Source organism: Grampus griseus, assembly GCF_964374135.1.
Source record: "Grampus griseus genome assembly, chromosome: 3".
NCBI classification, from domain to species: domain Eukaryota; kingdom Metazoa; phylum Chordata; class Mammalia; order Artiodactyla; family Delphinidae; genus Grampus; species Grampus griseus.
This window is the reverse complement of record NC_139019.1, coordinates 91,717,847-91,734,024: the sequence shown is the minus strand read 5'-3', so window position 1 is coordinate 91,734,024 and position 16,178 is coordinate 91,717,847. Positions and strand designations below refer to the sequence as shown.

At 39.9% G+C, this 16,178-nt stretch overlaps 1 protein-coding gene across 1 annotated transcript in view; it reads right to left on the bottom strand.

The window, feature by feature from the left end:
• The window catches only part of EPB41L4A (erythrocyte membrane protein band 4.1 like 4A), a gene marked incomplete at both ends in the record, with an annotated part of 261,576 nt that overhangs the window by 61,548 nt on the left and 183,850 nt on the right, over positions 1-16,178 (bottom strand). The window contains one exon of the mRNA XM_082651549.1: positions 13,151-13,272. Coding sequence (XP_082507675.1) covers positions 13,151-13,272 — 122 coding nt within the window. The remainder of the gene's footprint in view (positions 1-13,150; positions 13,273-16,178) is intronic.

Here is a 16,178-nt window from a genome sequence, read left to right as displayed (position 1 = left end):
GTCCGGAGCCTGTGCTCCACAATGGGAGAGGCCACAACAGTGAGAGGCTCGTGTACCACAAAAAAAAAAAAAAAAACTGAAAAAAATCAATTAATTAATTAAATGTAACTGTTTCATGACTTTCTTGAATATAACCAGTGTAATAAAATACCATAGAAATTTGATACCCAGTCATTCATTTTAAAAATAGATGAAATGAGTTTAGCATTTGGAAATTTCATAGAATGTTTCTCTTGTAGTTGCAATTCAATTCCATCTCCTCTGCAAAAATGTATCCCAAAGTAATATGTTTTATACTTGAAAGTTTTTATTCATCACTCTATCTTACTTCTGTGACAAAAATAAAATAGAAATAAGGTAAAAGTTTTATTTCCCATGACCATAAAGCTCTACGTGGTAAAAATTTTTTCTGAACCAAGTTATCATTACAATTATTAATAGCATACCATATGAATGCTGATAAATAATTATTAAATATAAAAAGTAAGTTTTTATTGAAAAGTAATTCTTAATGAGATAAACAGGGTAGTTTTGTTTTCCCAATGATTACATGGATCTACCCATTCAAGAATATTCTGTGCTAAAATGAAACAGTTTAGCAACAATTCTGCCTTATTTTTATTCAGATAGATTTTCAATGCTGAGAAACCCTGTTCGCATTAAGTAGAGATTTATATTATTCTGTTAAGTATTCTGTTATAAAGATATCACCAGTGTCCCAAAGAACTTCTAAGAGTTACATGTAGACCTATAACTCTACAAGTAGTGATATATTACCTAAAATTATTTTGAATTTTCTATCAGGTGGCAAATCAGTTGGGTCCTCCACCAATTTTGGTGAAAGTCAAAATGAGAAAATGACATGCAAGGATGTGTCACTTGACAATTAAGATCATTTTACTCTCCCAACACCAACCCAGGAGGTTTAACATTTAAAGGCAAAGCAGTGTAACAGGTTCGGAATGGGAAAAACGTCTGCCTTTCTTTTAGAAAATGGGAAAACGTCCATTGGGAAGGGGCAAGCCTACTATCACAGGCAGACTGCTCTGAGGAAAGAGAATCTGGAAATTGATTCTGTCAAAACTGCCTGGGCCCACATAACCCTTTGGAAGCCCTCTTGTATCTCCTCCCCACCAGGAGCTGCACACTCAGTTCGAAATCTTCTTTCCTAATCCACCCGTCCTTCAAAATCCGCTTCCTTCACAACAGCATCATGGATTACACATTTATCCATAAGCAAACTATCCTCCTGGACACTTACAACTTTCCTTGCTCCAATCCACGACACCTGACACGTGTGCCCGTATTTCAGTTTCTACCTCTTCAGTCTGACAGTGGTTAAGCATACAAGTCATACAAACCCAAATATGTTTCTCAGCTCTGCCAATTTACCCACTGTGTGATCTTGGACAAGTTATTAAACCTCTTTGGGTCTCAGTTTTCTCATCTGTAGAATGGAGATATCACCAACTCCTTACATAGTGGATATGAGGATTACATTAGGTAATTTCTAGAAAGCGTTTAGACAGTGCTTGGCATTTAGCAAGTGCTAAATAACTGCTGTAGTCTTTCTATATGATGAAGTTCCTCTAGATCAGGGGCCAAGTTTTATTCATTTCCCATGCTCCATGGAATAGGGTCTGCACTGGGTGTTTTTTCCAGCACCATCAAGGAATTCTTCAACTCTCAGCAGACACTGACTGGGTATCCTGCAATTCAGCTCTATCCTGACACTATCTACCTGGTAGTGTCAGATCCCACAGGTTAAAGGCTCAGCCCCACAAGACTGCCCTCACTTTAGATACCTGTTACAAGTCCAGGTTGCCACCTGTGCTTCTGACCAACAGGCTATAGATCAGAGGTTCCCAAGACCCCCTCCTAAGATTCAATTCATTTGTTAAATCAGCTAACAGAACTCAGACAATCAGTTACTTACTAGATTGCTGGTTTATTATATATAAAAGGATGTAACTCAGAAACAGCCAGACGAAGAGATGCACAGAGCAAGATACATGGAAAGGGGCATAGAACTTCCATGCTGTAAGCACGCCACTCTTTCCACATCTAGATCTACGTGTTCATCAACCCCTCAGAACCCCATCCTTTCTAAGTTTTTATTACAAAAAAAAATCCTAGGCATGATTGATGAAATCAATTACATAGGCATGACTGATGAAATTACTGGCCATTGGTGAGTGATTCAACCTCCAGTGCTTCTCCCCTCCCCAGAAATCAAGGAATGGGACTGAAGTTTCCAACCCTCTATTCAAGATTAGTTTCCCTGGCAACAAGCACCCCCTCCTTGTTTGGGGCTTTCCAGAAGTCATCTCATTGCCATAAATTCAGGTGTGGTTAAAAGGGGCTTGTTATGAATAACAAAAGATGCTCCTTTCACCTTTAGGGCTCTTATCACTTAGGAAATTCCAAGTGTTTTAGGAGCTCTGTGCCAGAAATGGGGATGAAGGCCAAATGATTATTTATTATTACTTTTTTAATGTCCTCATTGGAGTATAATTACTTTACATTGTTGTGTTAGTTGCTGCTGTATAACAAAGTGAATCAGCTATACATATACACATATCTCCATGTCCCCTCCCTCTTGCGTCTCCCTCCCACCCTCCCTATCCCACCCCTCTAGGTGGTCACAAAGCACCAAGCTGATCTCCCTGTGCTATGTGGCTGCTTCCCATTAGCTATCTACTTTACATTTGGTAGTGTATAGACGTCAATGCCACTCTCTCACTTCGTCCCAGCTTACCCTTCCCCCTGCCCGTGTCCTCAAGTCCACTCTCTATGTCTGTGTCTTTATTCCTGTCCTGCCCCTAGGTTCTGCAGAACCACTTTTTTTTTTAGATTCCATATATATGGGTTAGCATACGGTATTTGTTTTTCTCTGACTTACTTCACTCTGTATGACAGACTCTAGGTCCATCCACCTCACTACAAATAACTCAATTTCGTTTCTTTTTATGGCTGAGTAATATTCCATTGTATATGTGTGCCACATCTTCTTTTTCCATTCATCTGCTGAGGGACACTTAGGTTGTTTCCACGTCCTGGCTATTGTAAATAGTGCTGCAATGAACATTGTGGTACATGACTCTTTCTGAATTATGGTTTTCTCCGGGTATATGCCCAGTAGTGGGATTGCTGGGTCATATGGTAGTTTTCTATTTTTAGTTTTTTAAGGAACCTCCATACTGTTCTCCATAGTGGCTGTATCAATTTACATTCCCACCAACAGTGCCAAGAGGGTTCCCTTTTCTCCACACCCTCTCCAGCATTTACTGTTTGTAGATTTTTTGATGATGGCCATTCTGACTGGTTTGAGGTGATACCTCATGGTAGTTTTGATTTGCATTTCTCTAATGATGAGTGATGTTGAGCATCCTTTCATGTGTTTGTTGGCAATCTGTATATCTTCTTTGGAGAAATGTCTATTTAGGTCTTCTGCCCATTTTTGGATTGGGTTGTTTGTTTTTTTGATATTGAGCTGCTTATATATTTTGGAGATTAATCCTTTGTCAGTTGCTTCATTTGCAAATATTTTCTCCCATTCTAAGGGTTGTCTTTTCATCTTGTTTATGGTTTCTTTGCTGTGCAAAAGCTTTGAAGTTTCATTAGGTCCCATTTGTTTATTTTTGTTTTTATTTGCATTTCTCTAGGAGGTGGGTCAAAAAGGATCTTGCTGTGATTTATGTCATAGAGTGTTCTGCCTACATTTTCCTCTAAGAGTTTTATAGTGTGTGGCCTTACATTTAGGTCTTTAATCCATTTTGAGTTTATTTTTATGTACGGTGTAAGTGTTCTAATTTCATCAAATGATTATTTATTATTAATTACAACATCACAGGTCTTATGCCAAAGAAGCGCTCAATAAATTCTTGTTGAATGAGAAGGTAAAGGGGATAAAAAGTGTCATTTATGATAACTCACTAAAGGTATGGTACTTAACTGGAATATACAATACGCCTTTAGCCTTGCGTGCTTTTTTAATTTTGATAGCTATGCATGGAATGCTAAACACTCCCAGAAAGAGTGGAATCATTAACTTTTTAGAGAAAATCTAACCAGCTTGCCATATATTAAGACATTTTTTACAGAATGAAAATAAACATCAGCTTCAAGGCAGAATAGAAAAGGGTGTCAACAAAGGAAGACAGCCTTGAACAAACCATACACCCGACTCTGTGACCTAACCTAATGCTCCTTGCAATTAACACAGTTACTGCCATTTCCCCTCTTTCATGGGTAAAATGTCCCAAAGAACTTAAATATTTTCTTAAAAAAATGACTTGATATAAAATCAGACTGACTTGCTGCTCCTCTGTAAATGCATTATCTTCAAGAATATCCGCTGAAACAAGCAGATCTAGTGAAGTAAAGGAATCACACAATTGTGGGAAAACCAGAGGATGTATACTTACTTTCAAATCAACTTTCACTTTTTTTGTTTTCCATTCACTTTCCAAGGATGTGCCTTAATATTCCAAAGACCTGGGTTCAAACCCTGCTGCTGCTCTTACTATCTGTGTAACTTTGAATAAGTATTCAATGTTTCTGGGCTACTGTTTCCTCATGTGTAAGATGAGGATACCACCCACCTTCCCACAGGTTTACCAAAAGAATTGCTTCACTTTATGGACAATGAGGTGAAAGCTCAGCATGTTGAATGATGTGTTACAAGTCACAGCCGAGTTAGACCAGGAATTCAAGTCTACTCAAGTCAGGTACATGTTTGTTTGTTTGTTTGTTTGTTTCCTGCCACTGTACCACATGCCTTCTCAATGCAAAGGCTTATATAATCAGTTGCAGGAGTTCTTAGGGTGAAGAGAAAGTGACGTCACAGATTTGGACCACACCTCAGTTGATCACCTAATTCTGACTTATCAGGTTTGAAGGAGGACAGTCACAATCACACTCTTTCGAAAACAAAGTTAACACTCTCCTAAATTTTCTAGAAATCCTGTCCCAAACTACCCACATAACAACTCTTGGTCAGAATGTCTTGCTCCAATTCCCTTGTAGGACAATTTTTACTAATTTCTTCCCTTCCTGTCTTCAGCTGACCTAGAGAGGACAAACATGCAAAAACTTCACAATACCCATCAAGTGCCCAATAGGTGTGAGAGTTATTACGTCACTGTCTTTTTCCAGACATTCCTCACAGTGCCTAATGATTCTCATCCAGATACCCTCCAGGTTCCAGAACTTGCTACACTTGCAAATCATTTCACCTCTCTGGGCTTCAGTTTCCTTGCCTACAACACAAAGTGATTGTCCTCTATTTCATCTAATCCAAGGACTGTGGGTCCTACATGAGTCTTCCTCCTTTGAAACAAAGCATGCTCTGACTCGAGGATCTACAGTGCAATCTCCTACACTTTAAGGCCTACGTTTAAATGTACAGATATGAAAAAAAATAAAAATAATAAATGTACAGATATGAAAATGTCTTATGCCCTTTGCCTTGAAGACTTGAGCTGTATCTGTAACAGCACAGTAGAAATCCTAACATTTGAATTTGTATGATCTGTCTCGTATCGTTCTATTACTTTTTCCATAAATTATGATGCACGCTTCCTAGCCTAATATCAGTGTCCTCATCTGGAAACTTGAACAGACATTTGAAATCATCTTGTGAACTTAAGGCATTCATGACAAGTATCTGAAGGGCTTTGTTAAAGTACAAAATGGTAAAAACACAAATGCTATGAAAGAATACAGAGTAAAAATAAATCTCTCTCCCACTCCGGATTTCTGATTTCTCTTTTTGATTGTATTTTTATGTAATGGGAGCATATTACATGCTGCTGGCCCCCACCCCTGGCTTTTTTTTTTTTTTCTTGCTTATACTATCTCTTGGATATCCTTCCATATTGACACAAATTTATCACATTCTTTTTTGTTCCTCCTCTCCACGTCGCAGACTCTAATTGACCTGGGATCATATTCCAGCTCTGGGGCCCTGGGCAAGTCCTTGCCTCTGTCTTCTCACCTGTTACACTGAGAGTCACAGCACCCTTCTAAAAGAAATGAGGGAGATACTATCTGCATGTGCCTAGTACAGCACTTGGCATGCAGTGATGCTCAATGACTGTTGGTCATTAACATTCCTCTGCCTTGTGGAGCTCCTCAGGGGATCTGACCTTTCAAGGCAGACGTGGTGGGACTATAGAATCGGACCAACACAACGTCAAATCCTGCCCTCAGATTTCTTCTAAGAGACACATGGTATTTCCTAGGGGTACACATCTATTATTTCATTAGGCCAGTTCCCTACTAATGGACATTTAGGTAGTTTTCAGTCTCTGTGATGACAAACACAGCAACAGGCCTGCTCATATTGCAGAAGTGAGGTTGCTGATCTAACAGCTTATTGAGGTTGGGACTTGACTTATGAAATCACAGATCCACAGCCCCAGCTTCTGTTTACTCCTCATTCAACAACTCTGCTTCCCTCCCCGAGCCCTTTCAGCTTAGCCCTTTGTCTTCTGTTTCCACTGCCTGCCTGACATGAAAAGTGGACTTGGATAGGCCTAGTACCTGATTACCTCAAATAGGGAAAACCACCTTATACAGAAGATGAAATGATTAACTATGTGAACTTTAAAACAAGCATACAATCTCATCATTATTATGGATTCACTGTAATGCGTTTGTTATTCCCAATTCATAGCCATAGACTATCCCAGTGGTGCTGGAGCGCCTAGAGAGTGGTGAGCACAGAGTAGGGGTAAAAATAAGGTGAGAAAAATGATTACTCTGGGAAGTAGGAACAGGTTAAGTAGGACGATACCCAACTCTGGGCTCCCAATACTGCCTGACAACAGCTGCCCTTGTGTACCCAGAGATCTTCAGGCAGGCAGGAAAGGAGAAACCTACACACAGGGGGCCCTTTGACTCGCCTACTTCCCTCATACTTGTTTATACCCAATCTTCTAGAATAAATCAGGGGTAACTGACGTCTTTCCAAAGCCCATTCTCTGCACTTGAATGACTCTCTCCACCCATCAATCATAAAAGGCCACACCTCCCTCATATAATTATATTATCCTTTGTATGTGAAGATGCTATATGGTAAATATAATTCAAAGACTCTCAGGTGGACTCACAGGCTGGTCCACACTATGTAGAGAAAGACTCCTTTTGATTTAGGAGAAAGAAACTGAAGTGTACCAAGCCCCTCCACGTTCTTGACACGATGCTGTGCCCAATGCAGACACCATCCCGCATGACAACAACCCGTGAGGCAGGAAGTAATACCCCCACTGGACCCATAAAGAAACTGAGGCTCAGCCTGGTTAAGTGACTTCATCACACTACACAGTTAGTACAGGGATGACTGAGGCTGAACCCAGATTCCTCAGATGTAGCTCAGTCTGATATGCCAGTCTCTACTCACATAGCTTGCCTTTTGTCTGCATTAAAAAAAATAATGATTTTTTAAAATCTATTTTTGATCGCCACAAGCCAAGCTGGGTTTCTGCTGACCTCATGTCTGACACAATGTGCCCACCAGAGCAAGCGCTCAGTAAGTGATTATTACTCTCTTGACATTACTATGTCTCAGCAGCCCAGAGCTTTATACTACATCAAACTGATGAAACTGTACTTCGCTATGTCAAAGCATTTCTCCGTCTCTCCTGCTTTGGGCTACACCCAGCTCAGGTCACCAGTAAATGTCGGTCAGCTACCCACGTGTGAATCATTTGCTAGGGGGTTCAGACCTGTGTGGCACCATCATCCCCTAGAGTTGGCCAACCGACCTACCAACTACAAAGTGTTCCTGCTGGGAGTCATGGAGTGTAGAACCTGACCTCCACAGGGGATGCTGCAGAAACCCATAGAGACCCCAGGACAGGTGGATCGGCCACTCATACCAGCTCTGTCAAACAGAGGTTCTCAAGAGGCAGCCCTCAAGCCATACTGGGCCATTAGGAATGTCTGATTTAGCACACAGAGACGTTCTTCAAAATGAAATCGATTGCCAAAACTTAAAATTCTGGAAAAGTTTCTATAAATATCTAAATTTCGTGCTTCCCTTGAGACAGTGGAAGATTGGCAACACTGGGTCCTCTCTCCTGCACAGAAACACTGGCTTGGCCTGAGCAGTACCTCTCTGCTTCCAGACCAGGCACGAACCATCCTCACTCACAAGTCACTTTCAGGATCCCTCGGGCATTGTGTCTGCAGCGTCTTCCACAGATTCAGAGTGGGAATGACAAAATGTCACCCGAACCGGCTTTTCAGTTGTCTGAAGACTACACTGCAACTATTTATTTCTCTGTTCATCAGTACGATATGCTTAAGAACTCAAAATGCTGCATCAGACAATCACAGCATTGTTTATCCACTGTAAATGGTTTCACCCATTACTTTTCTTGCAGCTAATTATGGATTATAGCTAAACATTTTGTCTTTACTGCCTTTACATTCTGCCTTTACTGCTGTCTTCTTACAGCAGAAACTCTTTTCTGACAGGAACCCACCTTTGTGAGCTGCCAAGAGCTTGTCAGAGAAAGGGCTGTACAAAATATGCACTTTTCCTTCCTGCCATCTCGCCTCCTGCTTTACCCCCAAGCTCCTCTGCCGAGCAGATCTGGAGGAATGCTCTGGCTGCCTGCCCTGGCGCTGAACTCCTCTGGGGTGGGGTGGGGGTGGGGCAGAAGGCAGGCTGGGTGCAGGGCTCCTGACTCTGGAATGCACTTCCTCATCGAGGTGCCAAGGTCTAATCTTGGTGGGTTCTAAACACAATGGCTTTTGAGCTACCAGGGCATTTATTATTCCTGACTGAGAAATAAAAACACAGGCTTTTTAAAGTTGCAGAGAACTGAGATGCAGGTTAAGGGCAGTAGTCATCAAGTTTGACTGAATTACTTCAACTTCAGAAGAAACAAAATAACGTCTTCTAAAGTTACAAGTCATGTAGTATAAATTAATGATATAAACTAACAAAAAGCTAAAGTCTCCTTTCTATCACAACTTGTTTTTTAGTATCTATAAATGTTAAATGAGAGGTGAGAATTTATGCCAATGACTCTTGGAATTGTATAGCTCTAAAGTTTTATTTTAGAGAGCCTACCAGAATTCAATTTATGAAAATTCATAGCTGGTCTCATTAGAGTTGTTTTTTTTTTTTTAAATCTATCTTCTTTTTAAACCACAACTCCATTTTTGCCAAACACAGTACAATCTAATAAAATAAACTTTTTCTACGTTTTAAAATAAGCTTTCTACCATTTTAATTGTCAAAATTTTCAAATAAAAATTTAAGTAATTGTGGCAGGAATATTTAGTAAGGTAATACTTTTGCTTCTCTTTGGTCAATAAAAAATAATTAGAAAAAAAAAAAAAACTACCGTTTTGAGCTATTGTTCCTTTCCTGCCCAGCCACCCATGAACAAATCTCAGGAACAGGGAGCTTTGGAGCAAGGAGGCTGCTCTGGAGCTGAGAGTGTGGGAATCAGAAGTGACAGGGCTGGAGGAGCTGCCTGGAGTGGCAGAAAAGGCTTGGTGGGGAAGGAGATGGAGGCTTGAGGGCTACAGTGACCTAGGGACCTACAGGCCACTCCCCTCCACCACCCGCCACAGCGGAGCCTTAAAGGGGCAGGCTTGACCCTAAGCACAGGAGGCTCCAGGCTTACCAATAACCCCTCCCCTCCCATACTCACAGTGGCCCAGATTCACACAGAATTGCCCTGCTTAATGGGACCTGCTAGGTGGGATAAGGAGCACAGAGTGACTGATGCAGGTGAAGACAAGAGCACCCTCTTCAATTGTTCCACTCCAAGTCTGAACCCCACCATGACCTTAGAGACTGGGTCTCTCTACCAGCTGGGTTCAACTGAGGCTCAAAGCAGAGTACATTCGAATTAGAGGAAAAAGAATATGTAACATTCAGGGGCTTCCCTGGTGGCACAATGGTTAAGGATCCACCTCCCAATGCAGGGGGCATGGGTTTGACCCCTGGTCGGGGAACTAGATCCCACATGCATGCTGCAACTAAGAGTTTGCATGCTACAACTAAGGAGCTCATGAGCCTCAACTAAGGAGCCCACCTGCCGCAACTGAGACTCAGCACAACCAAAAAAAAAAAAGAATATGTAACATTCAAATAAACATAGAACAACATTATCCCTGCCCCCAGAGCATTCTTCATATGTGCATGACAGCAACTGAAATAACTCTGCATCACAGGCATTGCTAAATGGTCCTTCCCCACCCAGGACAATCATGCTGTCAAGGGCAGGGTCATCTCTGGGTCCCCAGAACACAGGTTTGTGGAACACAGGCTTCAAAAGTAATTCAAAACCAAAGTGAAATGTACATACAGCAGTCTCAGTTTTTAAACACAGCACTGTGTGATCCTCTTTTTTTAGTAAAAATTATAAAAATATACCATTATTTAAAATACATACAATAAATCAGCATGAATACTTAGAGATATCACTACAAAAATATTCACTTTAGTTAGAGTTATATTTTTCAAATTTTGAAACAGCTTAAATATCCAAAAACTAACGACTGGTTGAATAAATTATGTCACATCTATGCAGCAGAAAATTATTTGGACATTCAAATGGTGCTCTATAAGAACACTTAAAACTTGTTAGAACATATTCATGATATGTTATTAAATAAAAAAGTAAATAAAAACACCGCTATATCATTTTTGCAGAAAAGATATGCAAATGACCAGCAGGCTACATAAAATAGTGTTAGCGCTAAGAGAATGGAACTGAACATGAAAGATATTCTTTTTGCAGGGGAGGGGGAGTTCTGAGGTTCCTCAATTTCCTAAAGCGAGGATGTATTTTTATAATAGTCAAAGCATAACATGTGCTGCATTTTTTAAAAGATTCTCAGCCTGATGCTGAGAGGCTGCCCTCGAGCACGCTGTGCTGTGCATTATCCAGCTCCTCAGCCTCCACCCTAGAGGGAGTGTGTTTTAATACAACACTAGTGGGGAGGGGAGACGGACGCGAGGGCTCAGTACCGTTCCAGGCTACTCTGTGAAAACTGCATTTGGCTGGATCTACATAAGCCAGGAGAGAAACAAAAACAAAACCCCTTGTCCCTAAATAAATCAGCTTCTGGAATTTCGGCTTCCAAGGAGAGACAGACAGACAGACAGACACAGTGTTACAGAGGAAGATATTTTTCTAAGAGCACGAGGAGAGGAAAAGGAACAACCTGAGCAGGTCTGTGTAAAAAGCACGTGTGATTCCAGCATCTCAAGTGGAATGAAATGTTGACTTGACACGAGGAATGCTTTTGATATTCTTGGTTGGTCTCAAAATAATTTCATGAGGCCTGGTGTTTGAGAAATAGCAAAGGATCTGAAAGTTTGCTTATCAATTATACCACATTGCACTTGATCCAAATGGGATTTAAGACTGATCATATTCAAAGATAATCACAAAATATTAAGATAAAGATATTAAATGTTAAAGCTAGAATTTCTGTCCTAAGTCACCTGCTTATTATGTAATCTTGGCCAAATTACCTTTATAATCTTAGTTTTCCTCATCAGCTAAATGGGGATAATATTACTTATGTGGCAGGTAACCCATTGCAAAATTAAATCATGTCTTATTTTTACCACTGTAGAACCATCAGAAAGAATTTAATTTCCTCTCAGCCCAGTGAGAGGAGGGGACCTACAATCAGATTTAATTTCACTTTAGAAACTGTAAGTCAGGTGACATTCTCACAGCCAGCAGCAGTGGAGCAAACTCAAAACACGTTCCTCATAGGCTTGTCATGAGGGTTAAATGAAACAACAGCTGTCATAATGCTTTGCCAACTGTCATTTGATGTTCAGATGTTATTTTTTGATTAGTTATCTATTTTATACATATTAGTATATACATGTCAATCACAATCTCCCAATTCATCCCACCACCACCCCCCAGATGTTAATTATTGTTATTAAAAATTCCATTCTCTTCATACAATATGGCAGAAAGAGCCAGGAGATCTGGCCTCTCGTCCCAGCCCCACCCCTTTCTAGCTACTGGGATCATGTCTTCCTCATCTGTAAAATGGGAACGTAGTGTCTGCCTTGCTTTACCTCACAGGATTACTGGGAGGTTCAAGTGAAATAATATATGTGAAAAGCCGGTGGAGAGTGTTAGACAAGGCTGATCTGTAAGCAAGCCACAAACCAAAGTCAGTAAGATCACTTTAGAGTAAAATTCCGTGAGCTCTGAACATTGAACGTGGATTGAAACTGACTGATGAGGTGGTTTATTAAAGAAGTGGTGTGCATTAAAAACAAAAAATCTGAATAACCCAAATGTCCATCAATAGTAGAATGAATAAGGAGCTGTCATACAATAGAAAACTCACTGCAAGAAAAATGAATGCATTTTAGTATATATTACATATAACACTGATAGAAGCAAGACACAAAGGAACACACTCCTTGATTCAATTATATAACGTTTAAAAATAGGCAAAAAAAACTACTTTGTTCAGAGAAGGCTACATAAGTACTAAAATTATAGTGAAAAGTAAAGAAATAATTACCACACAGTCAGACAGAGGTTTTCACTGGTTGGGGAGGGAGGAGAAGGTGAGGATGTGACCAAGCAAACAGCAGGGACTTCTGGGGCTGTAGGCTATGTTAAATTGTGTGTGTGTGTGCATGTGCACGCCTGCGTACATATTTATATATGTATATAAACACACATACGCTTATGTGTATGTGCATAGGTATATAGTATGTATACTTTATGCACTTTATTATAGATCACAATAAAAGACCAACGATAACAAAGAGCTGAATTCTTTACAGACTCTTATGTCAACGGTATTTTTTTTAAGACTTTTGCCAAAGAATTTGTTTCAATTCCAATCTCAGCTACACCAAACTAAGAAATTACGCAGTTGAGGTTTTATTTAATGCCTTCAAAAAAGAGTTATTAAGTATAGTCATTAAGCAGGCTATGGGGATTCAACTTGCTTACCTGCCTGCTTATTAATAATTTCTGATTGCGTGGACATTTTCTGGGTCAAATTAAAAATGCTACTGTTAACAATTAAAAACCTCCAGGGCTACAGTCACCACTTAAGTGTATGTTACACCAGGAGCCTAAAAGGAAACACAAGGTTACAATGAGGCGTTGGGGGCTCTGTGACTTACCGGCTGGCTGTGTTGGTGCTATTCTCTTAGGGTAAGTCTTGCTTCGACTTCTTGCCACATTCTGATCTGGCCGGGGAAGTTGAATAGAAAGATCTCGACTCATTTGTAACGCTGTCCTGCCACTTGAAAAAACAACATTTTGAGTAACACAAGTAAAACCACACAGCCACAAAATTACACCACAGCTCATGGAGAATATCTGCAGTGTATGGAGAGAAGAAAAAACACAGATTCACACAGGTTATAAGTATGTAGGGCTTTCAATTGATTCTCACTGCAATGTTAACCAAAGAACTAATAAACTCTAATAGGAAAGATTTAGGTGAGACAGAAGTGCCAACTGAAGAATGTTGCTCGCCACCTGGTTCTACAAGAGTGAAGTCACTAGCCACTAAAGTTGCTGACCTTCAGTACACTCTGAAAGGAGTTCAGGACAGAGATCAGGAATGAGGCTGGGAAAAAGTGGCCGAACAGGCCTTCAGATAGTTAGGTGTTTTCAGGAGAAAATTTTATGAACCCAGTTTCTTGCACCTTCTCATACTTAGAAAAGCGCTAAAAGCATTAACGGAGACATCTGCTCCTCGTTCCTAGTAGCAACCTTCTACAGAGGTGTGTGCTTGACTGCACGCATTCCCTTAGGAGCGGTTCCTCAGAGCTATCTGAGAGGCTCTCTCTCAGCCTCTAGTCCTCAGTAAGCCCCAGATAAAACTGAACTCACAGCTCTCATGTTGAGCTTTTTTTCAGCCGACACAAGGAAGATCTTTCAGAGGGAGAACCAGGAAAGAAAGGATTTATTAAAGGAGGAGTTAGGTTTTGATTTAAGTAGAATGATAAGCTAGAAATAGAGGATGCTGATGGTCTTCCAGCTCTACAACTAAATAGTAAAGAAATTGTGTTGGGCTAAACTACAGAAGGCAATGATTCTACGTGAATCAACATGTCCCCGTGCTGTACTTATAAGGCAAGTCATAGAGCCTCCCCAATTGGACCACTTAGTGTGATTTCACTCTGAACCCTGTGACACAATCAACCATTGATTATGCCCACTTCACCTGAGTCAGGAAGTGCCCAGGAAGATTTAAAGCAGCCTAAAACCCCATGCACAGTACCGCTTCCTTAAGAGTATGTGAGGATGCAACAGGGAGAGCTTTCCCTGGGGACAAACTAAGCTACTCAAGGAACTATGTAATTTAATTTGCTATATTTCAGTCAACATTCATCCTACGAAAAGTTTATTCCACAGCTGAATTTGAGCTAATGAACAACTCTGGCTTTCATGACAGAAAGTATCATTTAGGTACAGAGAAAATGCATTTCTAATTATCTATCAATACTTTGATTCACCACAGTTAAGAGTCACCTAATAGGAAGAAAAAATAGTCTTTTATTGGCCACAAATCCCATTTATCCTACATTTACAGAATATATATTGGTGGCTCTCTCCCTAAAAGAGACTAAATAAGACTTAGAAAGCCAAATTCACCTCCTACATTCTTCTGTGAAAGCTTCCCCTCCTTACTACCTCATCTACTTTTATTAGAAATAAAGAGAGGCCCAAAACACTCATAAAAAGCAGTTTCTCATCAGGCTAAGTGAGGATATGACTTGATATGAGGAATTAAAATGACAGGTTCCATCCATGTACTTCATATTCAAGACTTCATGGAAACCAGGGGGAGGGGAGGGAGTAGGGGGGAAAACTGTGAGAGATTTTCTTTCACTTGAAATTTAACTACTTTTTTTTTTCCTTATATATAATGAAAATATATAAAAATCTAATAATGTTATTTGATAAGAAAATTATCATTTACCAGCTTTCATTTTGCTGTTTTCTTTTACATATTAATGTATTGTTAATAGACAAGCTCTGGAGACTGGGTTCAAATCCCAGCGATGTCATATCCTAGCTCTCTGACCTTGGGAAACATTACTCAAACTCTCTGTATCTCCACTTCCTCATTACTAAAGTAAGAATAATACCAATGACCACTTCATAGGCTTATCATGAATGTTAAGTATTAATATTTATACATTTTCTAGAACAATGCCAGGCACATAAAAATATTATATAATTATTTACTAAATACAAGTAAATAATTTTTTTAAAATAATCAATTTGAGAATATTTCTACAGTTTTAACTATTTGTTTTAAAGGTAGTACATAAGGTAACACAAATAGCAACATCTCTCCCCTGAAAATCTTAAAAAAATTCTATACAGAGAACAAAATTCCACTATTAGAAATGGTTTGGAGTATGAAGATAGCATCTACTTAAAACAAACTTACTCTAAGACTTGGGTAGTATGTACTTCATTGCATAGAGGAAAAAATATTTGCCCTAAAAACATAACCCAATAATATGTGGACCACTGAGGCATTTTATAATGAGATTTTACTTTATTATTCAATTTTTCCTCACGGTTTTTCTCTCAGGAATAAATGAGAAATGGGAAAATCATATCACAAGATTCATAAAACTAAAGTCCAGAAACATAAACTGATCTTGCACAGGCTGTACGGGACCTGGGACTGGAACAAGCTTTCTGTCCTCCAGCTGGTCAGTGTGGCACAGCTTGGCAGCCTGGGAAAAGGGACAGAGTGCAGAGCCATTTGGTTTAAAGCTACAACTTTAAACCAGGTTAAAACGCAGCTTTAACCTGGTTAAAACGCAGCCCAGGTTAAAACGCAGCTCTGCTATAAGTGTGTGGCCTTCAGCAGCTGATTTTTTAAATCTCCTAGAGCCTCATTTTCCTTATTTATACTTGTTCAGACTACTTCCTAGCAGAAATACTTCTGTACGGTATTCTTAGTATTTTCTTGTAGCAAAAAGCACTTGACAACAGTAGAGATTTTTAGTGTTGGTGAAAGAGCTCTTACACACCCGGCAGCTCTCCATAGTGACAGGACAGAGCATTGTCCCCAGGATCACCCACTTCCCTGCCCCTCACGCTGTGGCACACATACTCCCATCCTATGATGAGGCACTGCCAGCAGCCCTTCAGCTTCAAAGTGAGGATACAATCGGC